We start from the raw sequence: 21,212 nt of genomic DNA, 5'->3' as shown, positions 1-21,212 counted from the left end.
TTTTGCACGTGAATTGCCCGTGAACGAAAACTCTCCACTTTGTTCTCCACTCAGCTTCACGAGCAAGTTCACGGGTGAACCAAAAACTGAAATTTGTATAGGTTCACGAGATGGTTCACAAGTATGTACTAGGCTTTAAGGTCTTGTGGGTCCTAGAGAAAATCAAAAGTTTCAATAGCTTAAATATTTTCCAAATAGATACATCTTAATTCCTTATAACTCTCTGAATTGTCTTTAAACAAATTATAACACAATTAAAAATTATAATTTTCCAACTCCGTTATTGGTTTGCAGTTGGAATAAGAAGTGAGAAGTCCTAACATAATTTTTCCACAAATGTACCATAAATATCAGAGACAGAAAGTCTCCAGTGAAGTCGCACTGCTATGAAATTGTGTCTAGCACCGAATGGCACGCGCGTCTACTGTGTTTACCCAATTTGTGAATGCCTTTCAGATTGCCAAACGCACCTATTTACAGCTCCTGCTTGCTGTCATTTTGAATTCATCAGCTAGAAGTGGAAGCTCTGAAAAAAAAAAATAAAACCTCAATCATCTTTCATCTTGATCTTATTTTTCTAGTGGATAAAATAAATCGCTCTCAAAGGATTTATTCTTTATCCAAACATATTTGTTAAAAGATGGAAAGGATTGTAAACTACAGTAGCGAGGACGAATGCGAAGACTCGCCCAAAAGAAATGTGGTAAATATTTTTCCTAATTTAAGCCGAAAAATTATCTTAAGAAAATGTATAACATGTCATGAGGGAATTTTTGGTAAAAAATGGCGTCTCCTTAAAACTGCAAAAAATCAATACATTTCTTTTTATTCATAATTATTATCACCTAGAACCTATTTATACTTTAAAGAAAATGTATTTTATTTTACAAATTGTTGTACACCGATTATAGTATAACTGTGATATCATTAACTTAGCATGACACTGAACTATCTCCTTATATCACTTTAACAAGTGAGACCCTATGGTTTCGTCATTATAAATATTTTCCATCAAAATTTATTCACAAAACAAACAAAAAACAAATTCCTTTTAGTATTAAAGTAATAACATAGTTTGCTGTTTCTGAATAGTTGCCAATTCTTTAGGCTGAACGCTGTCCGGTGCTTGAAATCGACCCGAACAAGCGGATTAAAGGAGATTCTTCTAGCCGTCATGTCAAAGAAGAGGTAACCGCTTTTAATTCAATTAGTTTATTTTTTGTATACTTTTTTTTTTAATTCTTAATATCTTGTATAAAACTTTAAAAACTTCTGCGAGACGTTATATACCATAATATTGTGGCCTTAACAAGAATTCTAAAAATATATAGAATATAACTTAGATTTACTTGATTATGAAGTTAATGAAGTGCATTTTGTTTTTATCTGATCTTTGAAAAAAGAAATAACGAAGAGAAAAACAAAATGCACCGAATAATTTGCCAATTTACCAATTTTGAATAGAAATAGAAAATAATATAAAAATGTCCTATGCTTACAAATTATTATATTAACAAAAATCCACTGTGTTATTATTATGTATCAATTCTCAAATCAAATCAACTACTACCCCATCTAAGTCACATCAATCACAAAGATGATAAATAGAGAAGTTAGTTTGTGTGCAAATGCAATTGCGCCAGACAATAATTAAACTCCTATGTGTACTGAACCTGTATCAAAATCATAATGTGTCCTCAGAACGTGAGTATAAAGTAAATTCCAATTAACTGTTTTATTACAGGACAAGCAAATGCGAAGATATCTTCATCAACAAAAAAGATCAGATAATTTGACAAAAAGAAAGAAAAAAAAACGATCTAGACGATTCAATCTTGGTTGCATCTTTTTAACTTTAATAATATTACATTAAAACATTAATTAAAAGCCTTATTAATTATAATCATCTATGAGTTAATTTAAAAAAAAAATAATAATATATCGATTTTTGTTTATTTTCTTTTAGAGCAATCGGGACAGAAGCCAGGGTTCCTCGTCTCACCGAGACAGCAAGGACACATCTTTAAAAAAGGTTAAACATTATAATCTGCTTAAATTGTTAGTCCCACGATTTTTCTTTTGAACTAATTATTGTTTTGATTCTTTGCGATCAATTAATTAATATTTAAAGACTATATTTGTAAACTACAGGGTTGCAAACAAGCTCAAAGTAAGCGACGCTTAGCTCAAAGTTGAGCTCACTTTTAAAGCTATCTAACTTTTAAACTTACTTTAGCTCACTGTGCTATTTTGAGCTGTTATGTTATATCAGATTTTAAACTAAGCTCCAATACAAGTGAACATAAACAAGATGAACCGATTAAAACCGAGTTAATTTAAAGATTATCTTCTGTTCTGAATGAAAAATCATTCAATGGAATGGGTACAAGTTTCGTAAATTTAGCTTTAATTTCCTGCAGATTGGAATTGAATTCGACCCATTAACGAATTCGAAGGCGAATTTGAAATGTCATAATGTTTGTTGGCGGGTTCATTATTATTCACTGTCCCGTGGATTCTTTCTTGATTGTAATTATATAAAAATGTGAGTTAGTTTTATTTTATTTTTTTTATAATTCATCCACAGTAAAATATAAAATTTTTAATAAATCCCGGCTAATTTCACAAATTCAATCAAAACAAAACAAACTTTGTTTGGAAAGCTTTCAAATCACTGGGATATAAAAGAAAGTCAATGCAAAAAGTGTCAAATCACTGGAATATAGAAAGAATTATTTTCTCTTCGGCGCTAATTCGTTTATAAGGAAATACGACGCGAGTCGAATTTGAAAGGTCGAATTGAAAACGATTCGCCGCGAACCTCATAATCAGGCCCCTGGAAATTTTTTTTCCGTCGGATTTTGTTTGTTCCAAAGAAATTAAGCTGGAATCTCCTTGGAAATAAAAATCGTTCGAATAAAAATTTATTGCAATTACATTTCAATTTTTCTAAACATTTTTTCCCGATAGCAAGTAATTCCGAGGAAAACTTTGAAGCATTGTTTGCGTTCGCAATGTTCTAGAGAGGGAAACAAATCTGAGGGAGACTTCTATTCACGATATCGCCCATAATTACACATGCCCGAAATAGGGCGATTCTAAGTTGAATGCGCAAGCTTGCTTCGATTGGCCTTATTAGTTATTTAAGGTCATCGCAAAGATGAGACACACAGGAAATTTTAGTAAGATCAAATGGAAATCCGTTGAAATTTTTTTGATACGAGAGACCAAGATACCATCTCTATATTTTGATGAACTTGGCCTCTTTATGTTAATCATACTTTTCTACAGCCAGCTTCGGTCCATTGCACAGTAAAACATCTGCGGGCTAATTAACTACGTATAGGTACGTGTCGTGTCAATTCATTTGGAAGAAAGAAACTTTTATTATTTATATAACAAAGGAAGATTTTGTATCAAGAACGTTTGAAATCGGAATCAGAAAATTTGTGAAAACTTATTTTCTCATAATAAAAAAAAAATTGGGTGGCGCAACAATCCGTTGAGAACTAGGGCCCTCTCAACCATTCCTGTGTGCGAGTAATGTTGTCAGGAATGGGTAATATTAAATATTAAAAAACGATTGCTTATGTTTTTCAATACCCCTTCTCAATCGTTTAAAACAAATCTTAAACATAAATCTTGAAAACGTGTTAATCAAGGGATTTTGTAAGAACTTCTGCAAGTTGATCCTTAGTTCCAATAGACTTGATTTCAATCAGTCCATTTTGAATGTGATCTGGAATAAAGTGTTGTTTTATATCTATATGTTTAGACTGTTTGCTCTCTAAATTTGTAGTCATTCCAATACATCCCTTATTGTCTTCGTAAATTATTGCAGGTTCCATGTTAATTTGCTTAAGGTCTTGTTGCCTCGGATCCAAATGGCTTCAGGTGTAGCAGCACTAAGCTTTTTGCTAGACTATGACACAGTACACCCATAAACTTTAAACGTACAGACACTGATTTTCTATCAATTACATCACTTCCCCAGTCAGCATCAGCAAATCCAATCAAAGGATTAGGACTACTTACTTCGAAAACAAGATTTTTCTTTTTAGTCCCTTTTAAAAATCTAACAATTCGTTTGAGAGCTTGCCAATGAATTGGGTTTTGTTGGTTTCTTCCCATGTATCCAACTGGAAAACATATATCCGGTCTAACGCCCATCATAATATACATTAAGCTTCCAAGCAATTCTCTTTAGGGCTTGTCAAGTGTAATTTCAGTTATTGTTTTTTTTAAGTTGTAGTCCTTTTTCCATCGGGGTTCTAGTAGGATTACATTCTTCCATTCTAAACTTTTTCAATGCTGGATACTTGCGATAAATGTATTTCTATCTATCTATCTATCTGACATCTTGAATGTCTTTTCCAAATTTTGCTTTAATTGCTCTATTTATCTTAAGCTTTTTCCAGAAATGAGTAAATCATCAAAATACAGAATAAGTATGATGATGTCATCTTCTTCTTGTCCCATCTTGGTATACAAACAATAGTTGTGATTGGATCTTTTAAATCCCAATTTAAGAAGAAAATCGTTAAACTTTTTGTTCCAATACGGGGTGCTTGCTTTAAGCCGTAGATGGATTTGAGTAAGCGACAAACATTTCCATCTGCTTCGGAAACGCCTTCTGGAACAGCAATATAAAGTTCTTCCTTCAACTCACCATGTAAAAATGCAGTCTTTACATCTTATAGGTGGAATATCAGGTTTTTATACAGTCCGACAGCTAACACAATTCGTATGGTTGTCAATTTCGCAACGGGTGAGTAGGTTTAGTCATAATCAATTCTAGCCTTTTGTTAATACCCCTTCACTACGAGTCTGGCCTTATATCTTGTCGGCTCACCGGTATCGGTAACTTTAATTTGGAAGATCCACTTCGGTTTCAAAATCTTCGCATTCTTTGGTTTTCTGACCACTTGCCAAACTTTGTTTTCGTTCATTCAAGAGAGCTCGTCTTCAATAGCCTTATACCATTTTGCAGCATCAAAACAGGAATTGATTTCACCAAAAGAATTCGGAATACCTGTTAAAAATTCATTAGCAGAAGTAGCTCTATAAGTCATGTAATAATCATCAAACTTGGAGGTCGGCGCTCCCATTCGCTGCGCCTTACAGTAGCCTCGCCTTGAAAATAACTGTTGTAATTTTGCGAAGGGAGCGCAGCTGCACCATCACTGACAGTATGATGTTCATCTTCCAAGTCTTCACTAACTATATCTTCAACAGTTTCATCTTCAGTAATTGATCTTTATCACACAAGTCATCAACTAGTTGAGCTTCTGTTTCATCTTGGTTATAATCAGAAGCGACGAGTATTTCAGATGACTGCATAAGCAATCGTTTTTTAATAGATTAAAATAATTCTGAATGGTCGCATTAAGATGTCTGTTATTGACCTCTAATATTCCAATTATTGTTTCTCAAAATAAGCTAGAAATTTGAGTTCTTAACATGACAAAGATCCTTGCCATTTCCAATGTTATGACTGCTTCTAAGACACATACGTAGTTTGATGTTGTTGCAAAAACACTAGCGTGTTATTTCTGCAATGTTTCATAATAACAGGAACATTTTGTATAGGAAAATTTAATACGTTTTAGCACTTTCCCTTAATTTTTCTTTGTGTATCTCACCTTTTAAATTTGAACTACTACTATGACATCAAGATTAGCCAAAACGGTTCGGTCTTTTTGAGTTCTAGCGAGGCAGATGAACCTGAATTGTTTATATACATATGTATGATCAAAATAATAGTAGTGCACACTTCGGTTTTATGGTTTTAAACTTTATATTTTAAAATGTCTTTCTGAAGTTAGATGGTTACGAAAACCTAGAGCCTTAAGAACAGTGCCCTAAAACTGCATATCGCTTATGGATTTTGAATGCTCAACTTTTTTTTTAAATATCACCACAAATTCTAAAAAAAAAGATTGAGATCAGGTCATCAGTCACCCGTTACCATTAGAACCATTTTCTAGATGTTGCTGTTGTGTATACGCTCATTGTCCAGCAATGTTTAATATTTAACAATGATGTAGTATGTGATCTTAAAATGTTTACATCATTCATATAATTGGTCTGATCACCCATTTAGCCGCTGTTTAGGCTTTTGTCAAATCACTATCTTCAATAAATGAATAAATCGAAAAACTTTCCGTTTACCGATCAATTTTGAATTCTCTAAAAAAACATTTTCATTCATGTAGAGTTCTCACAAAGAAGAAAACAGGAGCTCCCGGCACTCATCGAATAGAGACCACCATCGAGAAGACAGACGCTCTGAAAGATCACACGAAAAGAAACGAGATTCGAAGGACGATCGCAGACGCAAGGACAGCCATCGAGAACGTGATCGAGACTATGAACACCGTGAAACCGACAGGGATCGTCGTGATCGTTCCGACAAACATCGTCGTGAAAAATATTCCAAAGATAGTTCACATCGCGAGAAAGGTAGACGAAGAAGATCATCAGAATCTCCTACGTTGGGTAGCAAAGACCACAATACATCAATCAGCCGCAGTCGAAATCGTTCAAGGTCCCGTTCTCCATCTAAAGAGCAAAGAACAATTCCATCAATACCTCAAACTGGTGGAAGACAACAGAAAGATGAACCAATGGCTTCAACTTCAGTATCTCAGTCCCAAAATAAGAGCGCAATTAATTTGCAAGCGATCCTAAGCCCACCGCTTAGTGATACCGCTCCGAAAACATCGGTTGTCATAAGCAAAACAGACGGCACACCCATTGCACTCCCAACGTATTACAACCCCAATATCATTAACCCCACAAAATATGCAGAACAAGTGCAAAAGAGAAAGCTCATTTGGGGGGCGAAGAAGGCCGAGGACACCTCAGCTAAATGGGGACATGCCACATTCTCAGAGGACTCTGATGGCAAAGTTGCATCGAAGTTTATGCGTTTAATGGGCATCAAATCTGCACCCAAACCCGGCGATAGTCCAGCAGATGTCCCAGCGCAAGAGAAAAAGGGCCCTGACGTTAAATCTAGGCAAGCAATGTTCTCCAACATGGAACAACAGTATGAAGTCGCCCGGCAGGTCACACACACCATGCGAGGAGTCGGTCTGGGCTTTGGTTCCCAATCGCGACAGTATTAGCCAATAAGTTGTTATAAAAATTATGTATAATGAAAAATTAACCAAAAAGTGTTAATAAAAAAATGAATATTTTTTTTTTGTGATCTTTAACTCACGAATACAAAGTTTTGAGTTTTTCTTTTTTTGATTTATTCTTAAAGATTTCAGATTTATACTAATTGAGGGATGTGTATGAGCTGGAGTTTTAATTTTAGTTTCATCACAATTCGCTATGTTCGTTTGGATGTGAGTCTTCTTGTTTTGATGGAAAGTGGTCTTCTTCTTCGTCCTCGTATTCGACATGAATTACAACGTCATTCTCTTCACTATCCTCGTGATTTTCATCTCGTTCAATGTTCTCGTGATATTCAACTTTCGCCAATAATTTTTTTATTTCGAGATCGTAGTTTTTCCATTCAGGGACAATACGTTCGGCAGCTGTTAGCTTTGCTTCTTTTGTTTGTGGATTGTTGCACAAATCTATGACTTTCGCTTTTTTGAAAGACTTATCGCTGCACCAAGTTTGGCACCAGAGCCATTCATCAGGTAGTGATTTGATAGCAACTTGATGGATCATGTTATTCGGCAAGTCTTGATCCAGGTTGGACAAACTGTTGGGATCCTGACTTAAGGCTTGATACTGGCCTCTCAAGCGATCTCCAGCCGCTATTTTTCGGAATCTCTTTAAGTCGACTACATACAAGGCCGAAATGTGGTATCGTCTGCCCATTAGGTGGCTGCGCCAGTAGCCCTGTTTCCAAAAGCGGAAACCCTCCATTTCCGTTCTGGAGTCACAGAAGGGAGTGTAGGCATAAGGAGCTCCATTTAAGTCCAACTCGTTTAGTTCTTTCATATCTGCACGAACAATCTAAAGATAAAACAATGTCAAAGATTGAATTACTTGGAAGAAGTTACATTAATACTTACAGCATCTGCGTCAACAAATATAATTTTGCGAATATTAAGCGGGAACAGAACATCTAGGAAGAGGATTTTATAACCCCAAATGGTCCTCTGCTTTTCAGTTTGCTGATGGAGCCATCTTGGCCATTTGTATTGTACTAATTCATATTGGAACCCATACTCATTTGCCATGTGTGGCAAGAAGTCAGTAAATTGTGGAGACAAATAGTTCTTTAAGAACCAGAATTTAACTGGAGACTGAGAATTAAAAACACAATGTAAATTAATAAGACTTTGTCTGTCCGAGGTTTGAAAAAAATTACTTTCGTATGCTTCATCAAAGAAACCATCATGATCCGAAGAAGCCTTTCATACAAATGCCCAGATGCAACTGAGAAAATGTTAATAGTTTCCGAATCGGAATCAGCAGAAGCCGAACTGAAAGAACTTGTTATCGAATTCCAAATGCCTTTGTTTCCTTCTTCATCATCGCCCAGTAGGTCTATGTTTGTCATGCCAGGTTTTTTCGCTACACGAAGCTTAATCACATGTGATCGCAAAGAACTGATCATGACGCGAGTCAAGTTGTTTGTGTGGATCGTGTTTGGACCTTCAGCACTGGAAATAAACGAGGAAGTTGGTATAACTTTGTGGTTTTATATTCCATTCTTACTTTGATATTTCATAGATCTCTGAACTTTTGCCATCTCTCAATCGCAACTCCCAGATTCCAGGATTGGCTTTCAATTGGAAGTAACCCAAGTTTGCCATAACAATTGTATCGACCATTGTAGGATTGTCTTTGGTGCCCAAAGTCACTTGTAGTCCCCTCGGTGGTGCTCCCGTCATCGAATCAAAGCAATGACCCTCCAAAAGCAAGTATTCCAATTCGAATTCACTATGCACTGGTCCCCCGATTTCAGCTAACTTAATGTTGTCAAGATCGTACACCGCACGTACAACCTCAACTAGCCAATTTTCTGGTACCTAAACAAGAGTAGGGTTAACAAGTGCTTTTAAAAAGAGAAGAGAAGTAAGTTACCTGTAAGTTTTGTGTAAGCAATGGATTAGCCGGCAATCCACTAAACTTGGCAATTGGTCCCTCGGTCTGTTTACCATTTGGCAAGAACTGAATTTCTGGTTCAACCACATATCGATAGAAACTAAAGTAACAACAAAAAAGAGCAAATAACAGAATAATAGAAGAAAATATGTTAATCATTTTTTACTTTTTAACTGGCATGTCACTATGTTGCGCAACCGGCAACATAAACACGCGCATTTGACAATTTATAGTATTACGAAGCAAGACCAATATGGATGATAATTTCTGGGCACTTCTGGACGCCGGATCTATAACAGCGACAATGTCAAATTGTGATTGCTTTGGATCTTTGGCAGGCAATTTAACGACAGAGTGATTTTCCTTCACATCTTGTGGAATATTGAATCGCGTTTTTGTCTCTCTTGGCAATAAAGTTGACAATATCCTCAAAAGGGTGTCACTCGAGATTTCAAAATCTAAAAAAAATAAAAGTTCGGGTTAACCACGGAATTTGAAAATGCATAATCTAGAAAGCAAAAAAACTAGAATTAAAAAACCTTTAATGGAAAAATTTCGAATAAAATATCTATATGCAAAATCGAGTCCAAAAATCTAGAAAAAAAAATATATAACCATTACCTAAACTTTGTCGCAAAAATTAACATTATTATTCAAGTTTATTATATATTGAGGTACCCTCTTTGCCAAGCTAACCAATTGTGTGAAAAGAATGAAGAAATAAGGATCAGGTGTGAGCCTTACCTACAAGTCTAGCTTGTAGTTTTGTTTACTTTAATTGTTGAATATCAGGTTTTTAAACTCATAGAAAGGGTGTACGGAAGATTTAAACTTGTTGAATGGAATGTTTAGCATCAAAATATGGAAGCTGATTTTTAGAGCAAAATCATCCTAAGCGACGAAACAAATTCGCATCTTGATGAGTTTGCTTATCTGCAAAATTGGCGCTTTTGGTTATCCCTAAAACAAATGCTTCCACAACGTGTCACTGTTTGGTATGGTATGGTATGGTTTTTAGACTGGTGGCGAGATTTGACTATACTTTTTTGAAAATGACCCTAGTCAAGCAGTGACTGATAACAAAATTCTTTTTGTCAAAATTTAATGATATTGATGTGGCCAATATTTGGTTACAACAAGACGGTGCCGTATGCATGCCGTCCGGCCTGTGAAGACGTGAAACACTTCGAATACTGAAATATGTCTATACAAAGGGTTTGAAATTAGAAAAAAAAACGCCGAAAGCCTCGGAAGTCATTATTAATGTATCAAATTATTTATGGTTAAAAATAAATAAATTAGGTGGCGCAACAGTCCGTAAAGAACTAGAGCCTAGTGACTGGGTAAAGGGGACCTACTGTTTATAAGCCGATTCCGAAAGTCTAATTTGAGAAAGCACTTTTCATGACAAGAATTACTCTTAGAGGATTTGTCAATTCCTCGCAAGGGGCAGTACCCGTGAAAAAAAAACTTTAGGTTGAACAGTCCTATTCTCTTAAATTACACTTCAACACAAATATTTAGACTATTGACGATATGTATGTAAATCTCTTGAATTTTGAACTAACATTTCAATTCTTTAAACCAAATTCTTTGAATTGGCATAGATTTCAGGACATAAATTAAGTGGTGCAACAGTCCTTTGGGAACTAGAGCCAATAACTTACAACACTGGACCATTCCTGTGTGCGAGTCATTTCAGGGATGGCTAGTTTGAGAAATGACTTTTCAAGACAAGAATTACTCTTGAAGGATTTGTCAAGGCAGTTACTGTGATAAAAACTTTATATGGCCCAGCCAGGGATTGAACCCAAGAGCTATGGCATGACAGTCCTACACATACTAACTATCAAGACACAGGTACTACTTACCTCTACAATTTAATTGATAACGCACAAAAAAGCATTCGCGACTTAAATCTCGATAGTAAACAGTTGATTTAATTTAAAGGTCTGTCAATTGAAATTTCATTTTTAGTAGTTCAAACCTTTCTACCTTAAATACGTTTCAAGAAATTATCTCGACAATACAATTGATAAAATGCTATGAAGCATTCGCGGCTTTTATTGTGATATTCTATGGTTTGGTTAAAGCTTCTACTAGTTAAACTTAAAGTTTTTTTCGAAAACTTTATTAAAACACTCGTAACTTCAATTGCCTCCGACAGGTGTATTTGTATTATTGAAGTAAATATTTTTCTGTTAACATCTCCACTAGTAAAAATAAATTTTTTTAAATTCGTGATTTTTTATCGCACTGCAGAGTGGGTTACAAACTTATTTTTCAAATATATTTATACTCTGGTATCCAAGAGCTTTCTAATGCGATACATTTTGTTTTGGGCTAAATCGGTTATTCGAAGATTTGTTTTAAAAAAAACTCGATCTTTAGGGCGTCTGTCACGAGATTGCCGCCACCTACACGTCTGTCACGTACATAGTAGCAATCGGAGATCCCTGTGCTTCCTGATGACAACGCCAACGCGTTTTTGGAAACTTCTGCCGGACAAATGAAATTATATTTGATATCGTGGAGTCGAAGGCGTCAAGACGAAATGCATTTGAAGTGGCTTCCATTTCTATTTCAACTTTGGTAAAAGGTTTACTTTTGTGCACTTTTTCTCGGAAACTTGCTTACAGGCTAAAGTTTCTGTTATCACCTTAACTTAGACTTGCTGCGATTTTAATATCTTTTGTTTTTCTTTCAAGCACAATAATTTGAGACTTTTAACCTTAGTCTAAAATATTTTTTGTCATGCGCTTCAATTTTTGAAAAGCTGAGAATAAAAATTATTCGACTACCAACATATGTATAATGATTTGTTTTACCTAACTTAAACTCTTAAAAAAAGATAAAAACTAAATCTTGAGTCTACAATTTGTAAAAGACATTCTGTCATGTACCCTAAAATTCTTAACTTTTATTTTGAATTTTTATGCATACCTTCGTCTTGATTGTTTTGTAAGGCTTTCCTAATTTTATCTCCATATTGATGAGTATTGCAACGATCTACCAGACCAAAGTCTTCAATATTAAATTGTTCTTGCTTCTCTAGGGGACCAAAGATCTTTCCATTGGCAATCACTAAGCGATCCGATTTTTTGATATTTACAACCCGTTGACTGTAAACACGTAACATCTTCAAATGCAATTCCGTTGATCCAATGATTTCTTGCACTGGTGCCTGTAAGTGTTCGAAAATTATTTGGAGAGACTTAAAAGGGTTAAATAGTGAATATTTTTCTTACGGGAACATCATTGAATGGTCCCTTTGGTGTTTTTAACCATTGCAGAGCCACCTCCAAGCCATTAGATCCACCAACGGTTTGTGATAGAGCCCATACCAGCCTATTTAGATTATCCTTTTTAGACATTTGACCACCTTCCACGTTCGGAATGAAAGCAACACGAGCACTTGTTGTTGATTTCTACATTTTTAACCAGAGAAACATGAAAATACTTTTTGTCAATTGTTGATGATTTAAATAAATTTTACCGTGTATTTTAAGGCACTAGACAAAAGATCTCTTCCTTCTTGAGTATCCAAGTCGGCAAAAACCCACAAAGTTAGGAAATGTACATCATTTTGGCCAATTTTCTCTGATGAGTGCTTTCCTGTGAAATATTTCAAGTTATCCATCAAAGTTGCAGTCATATCACGATTCGACAGCCGCTCCAACACTTTCACATTGGCAATGTCTTTATTAGCGTTTCCGGTTAAATCTAAGAACTTGACATCTTCACTTGAAAGGATGCGCTGGTTGAGACGCGGCATGACATGCGGCTGGTTCATTAGATAATCCATGACATTTTCACCGTCAGTCAAGTCACCTCGATACACACTCTTTTGCAAATTCGTGGTCTGTTGAATGATTTCCGTTAAAATAGTCTCCTCGAACTCATCCGGAGTCAGGAGGGATTTTTGCATAGGAACACCATTCAAAAGTGCTTGAGGTGCCTCTTTGAATCCGAGTCGTTCTACAAACTCTTCAGACAGCTTGCGGCCATAGTCATAGTCTGAGTCTTCGGTTAGAATTTCCTCGAGTTCTGAAACTGATAGTTTATCGAATGTGGATCTGATCTGAGCGCGAATATCTCTTTGGGTGATTCTTTTGTTTGATTTCACTGATGCAAATACCTAAAAGGTTTTAAAATAGTTTTAATCAGAGAAAAAAGAGTTTAAAAAAATGCCCTTACATCGGTTAAAAAGCTAAGGGCCGCACGAGGGTCTTTTTTCTGAGAGACGTAGTTGTATGCACAGAACATAGATAAATAATCAGCAGAAGTTTCTTGTGTTTCTTGTCTCGTATCGAATACCAAACCCAATCGAATCGGTGCGAGATGAATTACAAAACTTTCGGCTAGTTTGACTATTGACCGACTATCAGGATCTAATGGATCGATGACTAAAACCTAAAACATAATTATTTAGCTTATGGATGAAAGAAAAGTTATATATTTTTCTTGTTACCAAATTAAAAACGTTCTTCCTTATGTTCCTCAACATTCCGGGGAAGGTTGGCCGGAGCAAATCCATAACACTCGCAGGCCAGCGACGGTATTGAACATCGTTTTCCATATCATTAACCCACAAAATGGCGGTATCTCGGATGTCAATAGCAAAGTCTTTAGTCGACGAGCTGGAGAGGTCCAAGGTTAACAAAGAAGACGCTACTTTACCTTCAATGTCTGCAAATGTTTTAAATAAATAATGTTAAAGCAACTGTAAAAGAACAACAAAAAAGAAACTTACTGTTTCTGTAGAGGTTTTCGAGCACTCGAACTTCTGATCTAAACGTTTCCATGAGCGCACTTAGATCAAGGGTATCGGCATCGAAGAATAATCCGTTGACAAACAAAGCTCCGTCTGGTGGAGCAATGTTCAGAGTTCTACCGAACACTTCCGTGTTGTGTTTGATTTCTTGGCGCAGGTCGTCAGTTACTGTTTGTGGCAAAAGACTCTTTGCCTAAAATAATTTGAACATTTTACGTAGAAATGGACCAAATATACTTGAACTAAATAATATGATTACCTGCGTTGGGAAATTCTGTGCTGTAAACTGGAGAATCTGGAGCGCCTCATCACCCTGTATTTCAGCAATTCGCTGAGCTGCCTGTAAGCCAAGGTCTTGGAATTCCCATGCTTTCAATGGGGCAATTTCTTCGCTTTTTTCAAGCAAGTTGTTTCGAAGCTTTTCAAGGTTGATGGAAAGATGTGGAAACTTGTCTCTAAATAATAAAATAATAATTAATCAATGTTTAATGATACTTAAATCCAGATTTAAATGAAAGTCCATCTTAAATCGCATGAATCTAGACTAATTTAACTGTTCCTTTTAAAGGTTTAGCTGGTACATATTAGATTTAACACACAACTTTCATTAAAAACCCGAAAAGAAATCGCATTCCTACTTTAATGCTTTAAAATCGAATCCGTCTACTTCAGACTCTCCTGGTTCGTTCATTTTGACATCTTCGTCAACAACTTTTTGTGAATCATCTTGGCTCTTGTACTCAGTCGATTTGAGATGCAGCTCCACGCCATATCCAGATAGTCGAACTTTTTTAAACGATGGGTTTATCAAGAAATGACGACTTATGTACTTAATGTTGCCCTTCATTGCTCGTTTTTCAAGTGCCTTGTGAAATGCCCTGAACTCTTTCGAACCTATGTCCCCGTAGAAGACAACTACCTTGCCAGTTGCATTCTCCGATCCAGGATATACATGATCAAAGCCGTAGCTCATGTTTTCTTCTTCATTTCCCGATGTACTGAGCTTAATTTTGCTCCTCATTTCTTCAACGCTGCAAGCAATTTCATTGTTAACCGTCGCAAAATTGCCTGTCATGCAATCTCCGTTCGCAATTACTTCCTTGGCAATTTGGAAATGCGCTTGAATTCGAGGTGTAAGGCTGTGCAGAGACACAGCTAGTTTAAGTAAAGAAATCTGAGAGCTGCCTAGTAGTTTTTTGACCACATTCATTGATGTGATGTACTGCTTTGATTCGGTATCTTAAAATTGTGTATATTACATTACAATAATTGTGGTAGTAGCAAATATTAAACAATACCTATTTGCGCTAGGGGAACGTCTAATGCAGCAATGTCTCTAAGGAAGTCCCAATAGAGGGCAGGATTTTCGTCGGCTAGATATTCCGCTATTTCTAGGTACAAAGGCGTTTGTTCCCATTTCGCGTTGATAAGGGTGGTAATTGGATAGCTTTTAGAGGAATCCGTAAATGTGAAGCAGAAAACACCCAACAAAATGCAGGTAACAAGCTTCCTGTAGAACATGAAATAAAAAAGTAGCAATATGTTTCTTGCTGATTTGATTGTTTAAGTTACCTTAAAGCACTCATGACTAAGTTTTATTGATGCAGGAAAAGTTTTTATTGGATTAAAACATATTATTTTAAAGGAATCACGAACTACCGGTGGTTTATTAACTAATTTTTAACCACGTATGCCCTAAAATAAAAATGACCAGCCAAAAGAAGTTGACAATCACCTCACCGTACAATACAACCAAGAAACAAGAGGGCTGCAACGAGAACAAATAGAACTAAAAAAAAAGAACATCGAGTGTGAACCCGGAGTTAGTTCAGTGCTGTCTGCTGTCAAACTCAAGTACTGTTTCGATTGAACGCATCTTCACGAGCATTTAGCGCAACAAAATTATCCATTAGATTTTATTAAAATGTCTCAATATAATAATACCAAAATTAAGTGGGACTGAAAGATATTAAGAAATAGGTAGAAAAGTTATTTCAATAATTTGTGGTCAGCGAAAGATAGACGGTTCGCGAAGGCTGACATCTAAAAGTTGCTGAACAAAGTTGGCAGCAACTTAGTGTTGGTCATATTCACCATTATAGGTACTTTAACAAAGAGAAATTTAAAGTCTTTGCAGAAATTATACGCGAAATATATTAAAACAGCCAGCACCATCAATTTTTAAAAACTTCTCTTCCTGCGAGTGGTAACCCTGAATATAGTACTTAAAAAGATGCTAGTAAATTTAGCACTTACATATATGTAGGTCTAGCGGTGCTATTGAACTTGCTGGCGCTGGACTAGTTATTGAATTTCTGCATTAGGGCAAAATCGTAGATCAGTAATTTGAATTCATCGATTCTCAGGGGGTTCAAGCATAGAAATAAATTTTAATCGCAGACAAAATATAAATCTTAAAACATGGCAAGATCAAATACTTAACCACGAGTGTCCATTGCCCCAGTAGTTGTGCAGCTGACCTGAATGAATCACATGAAAGATTTTTGATGATGATTCTGTGAAATAAGATTAAAGCCAAAGCGAGTTTGTGATAAAGTCATTTTTGTAAATTTTTCATTGCATCATTGCAACATCATACTAAAGACATTATGCAACAGCAAAATACAATGGAATAAAATTTACAATTATATTTCACAGCTTAGCATATGTCATTCAGTGAAAGCTGTTATGTATTTCTAAAAGTCGTGTGAACAAAATATACACTTTTTATATTTGCTTGTGCTTGAAATGGAAATTAATACGAACTGATAATGATGATAAGAAACAAGAAGCTCGTAGAGAGGGATAACTCCATTAAAAAAGTAAACAGATGAAGACTTTTTATTGGATTTCATTCAAATAGCAGACAAATTCGAGGTTGAAAATACACTTCTATTTAATTTATTTTATAAACAAAAAGAACAAATATTTTATAAAAAAAGTCTCGAGCAGCAGACACTGTTGGCGTCTTTTCTTCAAAAAATATATTTGACTAAACTCAATTATTTCGTAACAAAATGTCAAATGGTGACATTTTTACAGGGTTACAACAGTTTACAAAAGGTGCGTTCGCAGTCTAGTAAAAAATAAAGCATTATAATTGTTGCATCAGATCATTAAAACCCCCATTGGATTGATTTAAGCTATCTTTGTGCGGAACCTAACATTCAGTTAAGTTCAATTTATGGAAAAAAGTATTAAATCGTTACCTTCTTTGTTTAACAACGGGAACAGTCCGAAAGTACCATTGGTACAATTCGAAACAAAACAGAATCGAATCACATTTAGCTATCAGCTGTTTAATGTCATTTTCTTAAATATTTTTTTTGTATGCGTTGTTTCATATTGGCTTCGCCAGTCAAATTTTAAGTTGTGAAATAATATCTTCAAATATTAATTGTTAAATAAACAACACAAAATAAAACATGGTAAGCAAATAAACTGGTGATTCTATGCAGAATGATATTTTGTTATTGATTATTTAAGGCTAGCTCAGTCATTTTGGCGGGCCTAGGAGTAGCGGTCGTGGGGTTTGCAGGAAAGCACATAATGCGCCGAATGCCTGCAATGAGCGTTAAAATCAACGAGGCCATCAAAAATCTACCTAAATTCGATGCTGAATCCATAGCAAATTCAAAATATTACAAAGGAGGATTCGATCCGAAAATGAACAAACGAGAAGCTTCTCTTATACTTGGCGTTAGTCCAACAGCATCTAAAGGAAAGGTAAATCGTCAAAAATGACATCTAATTCTTTTAAATGCATTTAAAAGTGTTGATTGACATTTCAGGTAAAAGATGCGCATAAAAAAATAATGCTTTTGAATCATCCTGATCGCGGAGGCTCTCCCTATCTGGCTGCAAAAATAAACGAAGCAAAAGATTTGTTAGATAATAGTAAATGATTTCAAAGCAATGACACATAAAATTTATACACACCTGATTGTACATTACTATTAATTGTTAGAAATTATGTTTTGAAAAATAAAAATAATGCATAAAACATGTGAGTTGTGTTGTTTTGAAGTTTATTCCCTATGTCCATCTCCATGGTTTCTTATTTGTACCATTCCATAGTATTCCACTTTGGGCTATTCATAACATAATTCAATCATGAGGTGTACCTTTACTCTGGTCTTGTTGCACGACACGTCATCGTCATCGTGAATAGTAATTCGCGATATAGTATACACTACACTTGACTTTGCATACCACATATCACTATTTGAAGTCCATATAAAGTACAGGTCCTTGGAAAGAGAAGAACAGTAAGTTATATACTCCTTTCTAGCTACGGGCTTTTTAAACAGTTGAAAAATCTATAATTTTAGATAAAAATGAGACAACTTAAAGGCAAAGTAAAAGAAACCCGGAAACAGAAGAAAGAACGCAAACTGGAAAACGCCGAGATCCAAAAGAAAATAAGTACTGTTGTCCTGCCTATTTTAGGTGCAATCGTCGCACTAATAAGTGTTTATGTTTATATAAAAACGCGTCCTGTGGAATCATAAAATAGAAAATAATTTCAACAATAGTAACCTACCTTTATTGTTGCCTTAAACCCTCCAATAGTCTTTAACGTATCTTTGTGCAACCTACCTACCTATATGTAAATAACACTGTAGAACCTCGTATTTAAAGGACTTTAAATGATGAATTAACTATATTTTACTATAATAGATTTAGAACGTATCTATATGCTAGCTCTTTGTTCGATAATAAATTTATTTTTAAAGAATGTATCTTTTTTTTATTTTTGTGAATGTAATTTCTATTGAAGAGAAAGCAAAAGCAACAGGTAAGCGGAAATAATGGAGGGAAATGAACAAAATTCATATGCGTTTGGAAATAACTTAGATATACATAAAAAAATGATAATAAGGTTATTTATGGTCAAGCTACATAAATAATATTAAAAAGGATTTTAAGAAATATGAAACATTCAAGGAATTATATGGACATATTATGGTATATCAGGCCTTAAAGAAATTTTTTCGAAATTAAATATTTGAATTTTTACCATAGTTACAGGCCAAACGAAAAAAACAATAAACTTGTGTGGAATAGTGGCATATGTACGTATATACCAATAAGACATCCCTTGCGATCGAATATTTTTATTTTATTGTTTGAAATTTTAAGTAAGTCCTATTTACTATTTGAACACAGGTGACATCAATGAATTAAGTGGAACATGAATAGTAAATAAATACTAAATTGGGTGGCGCAACAGTTCTTTGAGAACTATTGCCTTGTGACACTCAGCCATTCCTGTGTGCAAGTATTGTTGTTATGGTTGTAGGGGACCTACTGTTTCTAAGCCTAATCCGAACGGCTAATTAGAAAAAGCACTTTTCATGACAAAAATTACTCTTGGAGAATTTGTCAATTCCTCGCAAGAGGCAGTACCCGTGACATAGGCAGGGATCGAACTAGCTAGACAATAATTCATAAAAATAGCCTAACTAACCATAACTTACAACTAACTTACTGGTCCCATACGGACACTCTAAGTTAAAAATATACTTAATACTAATGCCTTTGGTCCTTAGATCTATTTAACTTCAATTCAAGTTAATTTATTTTTGTATTCATTAGAAAAAACTAATTTCATTATCCTTTTTTATTTTTACTTAAAAACTACTTAAAATAAATAAAACTTAAAACTAACTTAAACTACCTTCTACCTGAGCGTCGAACTTGTTGAGCTGTGAAAGGTCAATGATTCTAGGGAATTATTTCTCCAGAAGAGTCCTGAAAGCAAAGGTCGCTCGCCCCTCCCTTTCCCAATCCTTACCCCCTCCTCCATCGGCTTTGTGCTATTATATTGGCTGATGGCTTCTTTTCCCCTGACTGTATAGTGTATCACTGTCTGGCAATACCTAATTTTCTTCCTGGGATATATTTATAAACATATCCTTCCCTTCAACTTCCCAATTGGGCTGAATCTAAGGTGTTATACGACCCGTGCCGATGATCAGCCAGGCTGAAAACGTGTGGACTTTGTACAAACTCAAGAGCCCAATGTCTTCTTGTGTGACAAATGTTTGGCTTTCCTTAACTGATATTTTTTTCTGCGGTGGTCTTAAAAATTTGTAAGAACCGTAATTTAAAAATGATGAGTTCAAGATCTTCGCCCGTGTTATTTCTTGAGCATATTACAAACAAAAAAATCAAAGTTATGTTTCTTAGTTTTACAACCACAACTATTTGATAATAACTTGTTCCTTATTTTTGTTCCACTTTACATACACAGGAAATAATACCAATAAATGTTTATTGTTCAGAACATTGCGCCCGGGAACTTATAACGGGCAAAAATACTTCATCGTTCTCTATCGTTAATTGTTCAAATTTAAAGTTTTTTAAAATAATATTCTTATTATTATTAACAATTTGTTGGTAAGAATAACACGAATGGGTGAATAATTGGTCGCATCACAAAGCTAGTGGCTACGTAGTCAAGGGATTATGATTGGCTAAATCTAGCTACAAAAGTAGTTGAAATTTCCCCTCCGACGTAGTGTACAAAATTCGGCTACAAAGTAAAGATACGTTAAAGTTATCAAATCAAAAATGTTTCTTATTTCATATATTTGCATTTGTCAACAATATGACAGTCCCAGATCGACTAGCTTTGTAGTGTAGTTTTGCATTCACAAAGCTAGTTGAATTTTGACTACGTAGCCACTAGCTTTGTGAATGCGCCCATTGTCTTAAGGAGCTGTTATAGAGGAATTTTATTTGTAAAGTGTCGATTTATGGTAAGTTTTTTGGTAAAAACTACAAATCGGAGGAGAATTGCTTTCATACATATTAACTTTGCTGAATAATCTCAGACTTATCCGGCAGAGTTCCACCGAGTTAGTTTTATGCTGCCTCAAAAGGAGTTGGATATCTTTCAACATGTTTCAGTCCCTCGGTTTATTACTTTTAAAATTGTATGTACTAATGATGTTTGAAACGTGGAATGGTACAGATCAACTTTCCATATTTACTATTATGCATTCATTATGGGACTCAATTTTAAAAGTTAAGATTTGTTCAATATGATTGCATCCATATACATACTTACGTTCGCTTTAGAAAAAAACACATCCAGGTAAACAAAAACAATTTTTTTATGTTAATAAACTTAAATCACATCCTTCATTTATTAAAAAAAAAATTATAAACATATTCACTGATCTACGAAATTAATTCAAATTCCAATTTCTTATTTCATAAATAATAATTTAGCAGTTTAACGCACAAAAATGTATATAATATTCATATTCATATATATATAATAATAAAAAATAAAACAAATTAAAATACAATAAAACAATAATTTTCTTAATATTTTTATCGACGAACATTAAAA

General features: G+C 34.8%; 4 protein-coding genes across 6 annotated transcripts; 3 read left to right on the top strand and 1 right to left on the bottom strand.

Annotated features, from left to right (window-relative positions):
* Nucleotides 1-493: 493 nt before the first annotated feature.
* On the top strand, nt 494-7,234 carry LOC129942903 (arginine/serine-rich coiled-coil protein 2). 3 transcript variants are annotated; one of them, XM_056052030.1, is made up of 5 exons: nt 513-703; nt 1,093-1,188; nt 1,581-1,704; nt 1,967-2,032; nt 6,216-7,234. In XM_056052030.1, exons 3-5 carry the CDS (start codon nt 1,690-1,692, stop codon nt 7,128-7,130), a joined length of 996 nt encoding a protein of 331 aa, XP_055908005.1. In that variant the 5' UTR covers nt 513-703; nt 1,093-1,188; nt 1,581-1,689; the 3' UTR covers nt 7,131-7,234. The 3 variants fall into 3 exon arrangements, with proteins under 3 accessions (XP_055908003.1, XP_055908004.1, XP_055908005.1); XM_056052028.1 differs by lacking the exon at nt 1,581-1,704 and having other exon boundaries at nt 494-703; nt 1,108-1,188; XM_056052029.1 differs by lacking the exons at nt 1,093-1,188; nt 1,581-1,704 and having other exon boundaries at nt 494-703.
* On the bottom strand, nt 7,177-15,604 carry LOC129942902 (UDP-glucose:glycoprotein glucosyltransferase). Its single transcript, XM_056052027.1, has 16 exons — nt 15,422-15,604; nt 15,148-15,359; nt 14,488-15,088; nt 14,109-14,304; nt 13,829-14,042; nt 13,547-13,764; nt 13,273-13,488; nt 12,572-13,213; nt 12,324-12,503; nt 12,019-12,259; nt 9,242-9,533; nt 9,055-9,175; nt 8,686-8,999; nt 8,336-8,630; nt 8,037-8,270; nt 7,177-7,977 (listed from the first exon to the last, which is right to left on the bottom strand). Exons 1-16 carry the CDS (start codon nt 15,433-15,435, stop codon nt 7,330-7,332), a joined length of 4,638 nt encoding a protein of 1,545 aa, XP_055908002.1. The 5' UTR covers nt 15,436-15,604; the 3' UTR covers nt 7,177-7,329.
* A 1,514-nt stretch (nt 15,605-17,118) lies between these two features.
* LOC129942905 (mitochondrial import inner membrane translocase subunit TIM14) lies at nt 17,119-17,859 on the top strand. The gene is made up of 3 exons (XM_056052031.1): nt 17,119-17,277; nt 17,336-17,575; nt 17,641-17,859. The coding sequence occupies exons 1-3, from the start codon at nt 17,275-17,277 to the stop codon at nt 17,752-17,754; spliced, it is 357 nt and encodes a 118-aa protein (XP_055908006.1). The 5' UTR covers nt 17,119-17,274; the 3' UTR covers nt 17,755-17,859.
* A 100-nt stretch (nt 17,860-17,959) lies between these two features.
* Nucleotides 17,960-18,587, top strand: LOC129942906 (single-pass membrane and coiled-coil domain-containing protein 4 homolog). The gene is made up of 2 exons (XM_056052032.1): nt 17,960-18,117; nt 18,181-18,587. The coding sequence occupies exon 2, from the start codon at nt 18,187-18,189 to the stop codon at nt 18,358-18,360; it is 174 nt and encodes a 57-aa protein (XP_055908007.1). The 5' UTR covers nt 17,960-18,117; nt 18,181-18,186; the 3' UTR covers nt 18,361-18,587.
* Nucleotides 18,588-21,212: the final 2,625 nt, after the last annotated feature.

This window comes from Eupeodes corollae, chromosome 1, assembly GCF_945859685.1.
Source record: "Eupeodes corollae chromosome 1, idEupCoro1.1, whole genome shotgun sequence".
Classification (NCBI taxonomy): Eukaryota; Metazoa; Arthropoda; class Insecta; order Diptera; family Syrphidae; genus Eupeodes; species Eupeodes corollae.
The sequence above is the reverse complement of the archived record's forward strand: the minus strand, read 5'-3'. Positions and strand labels throughout refer to the sequence as shown.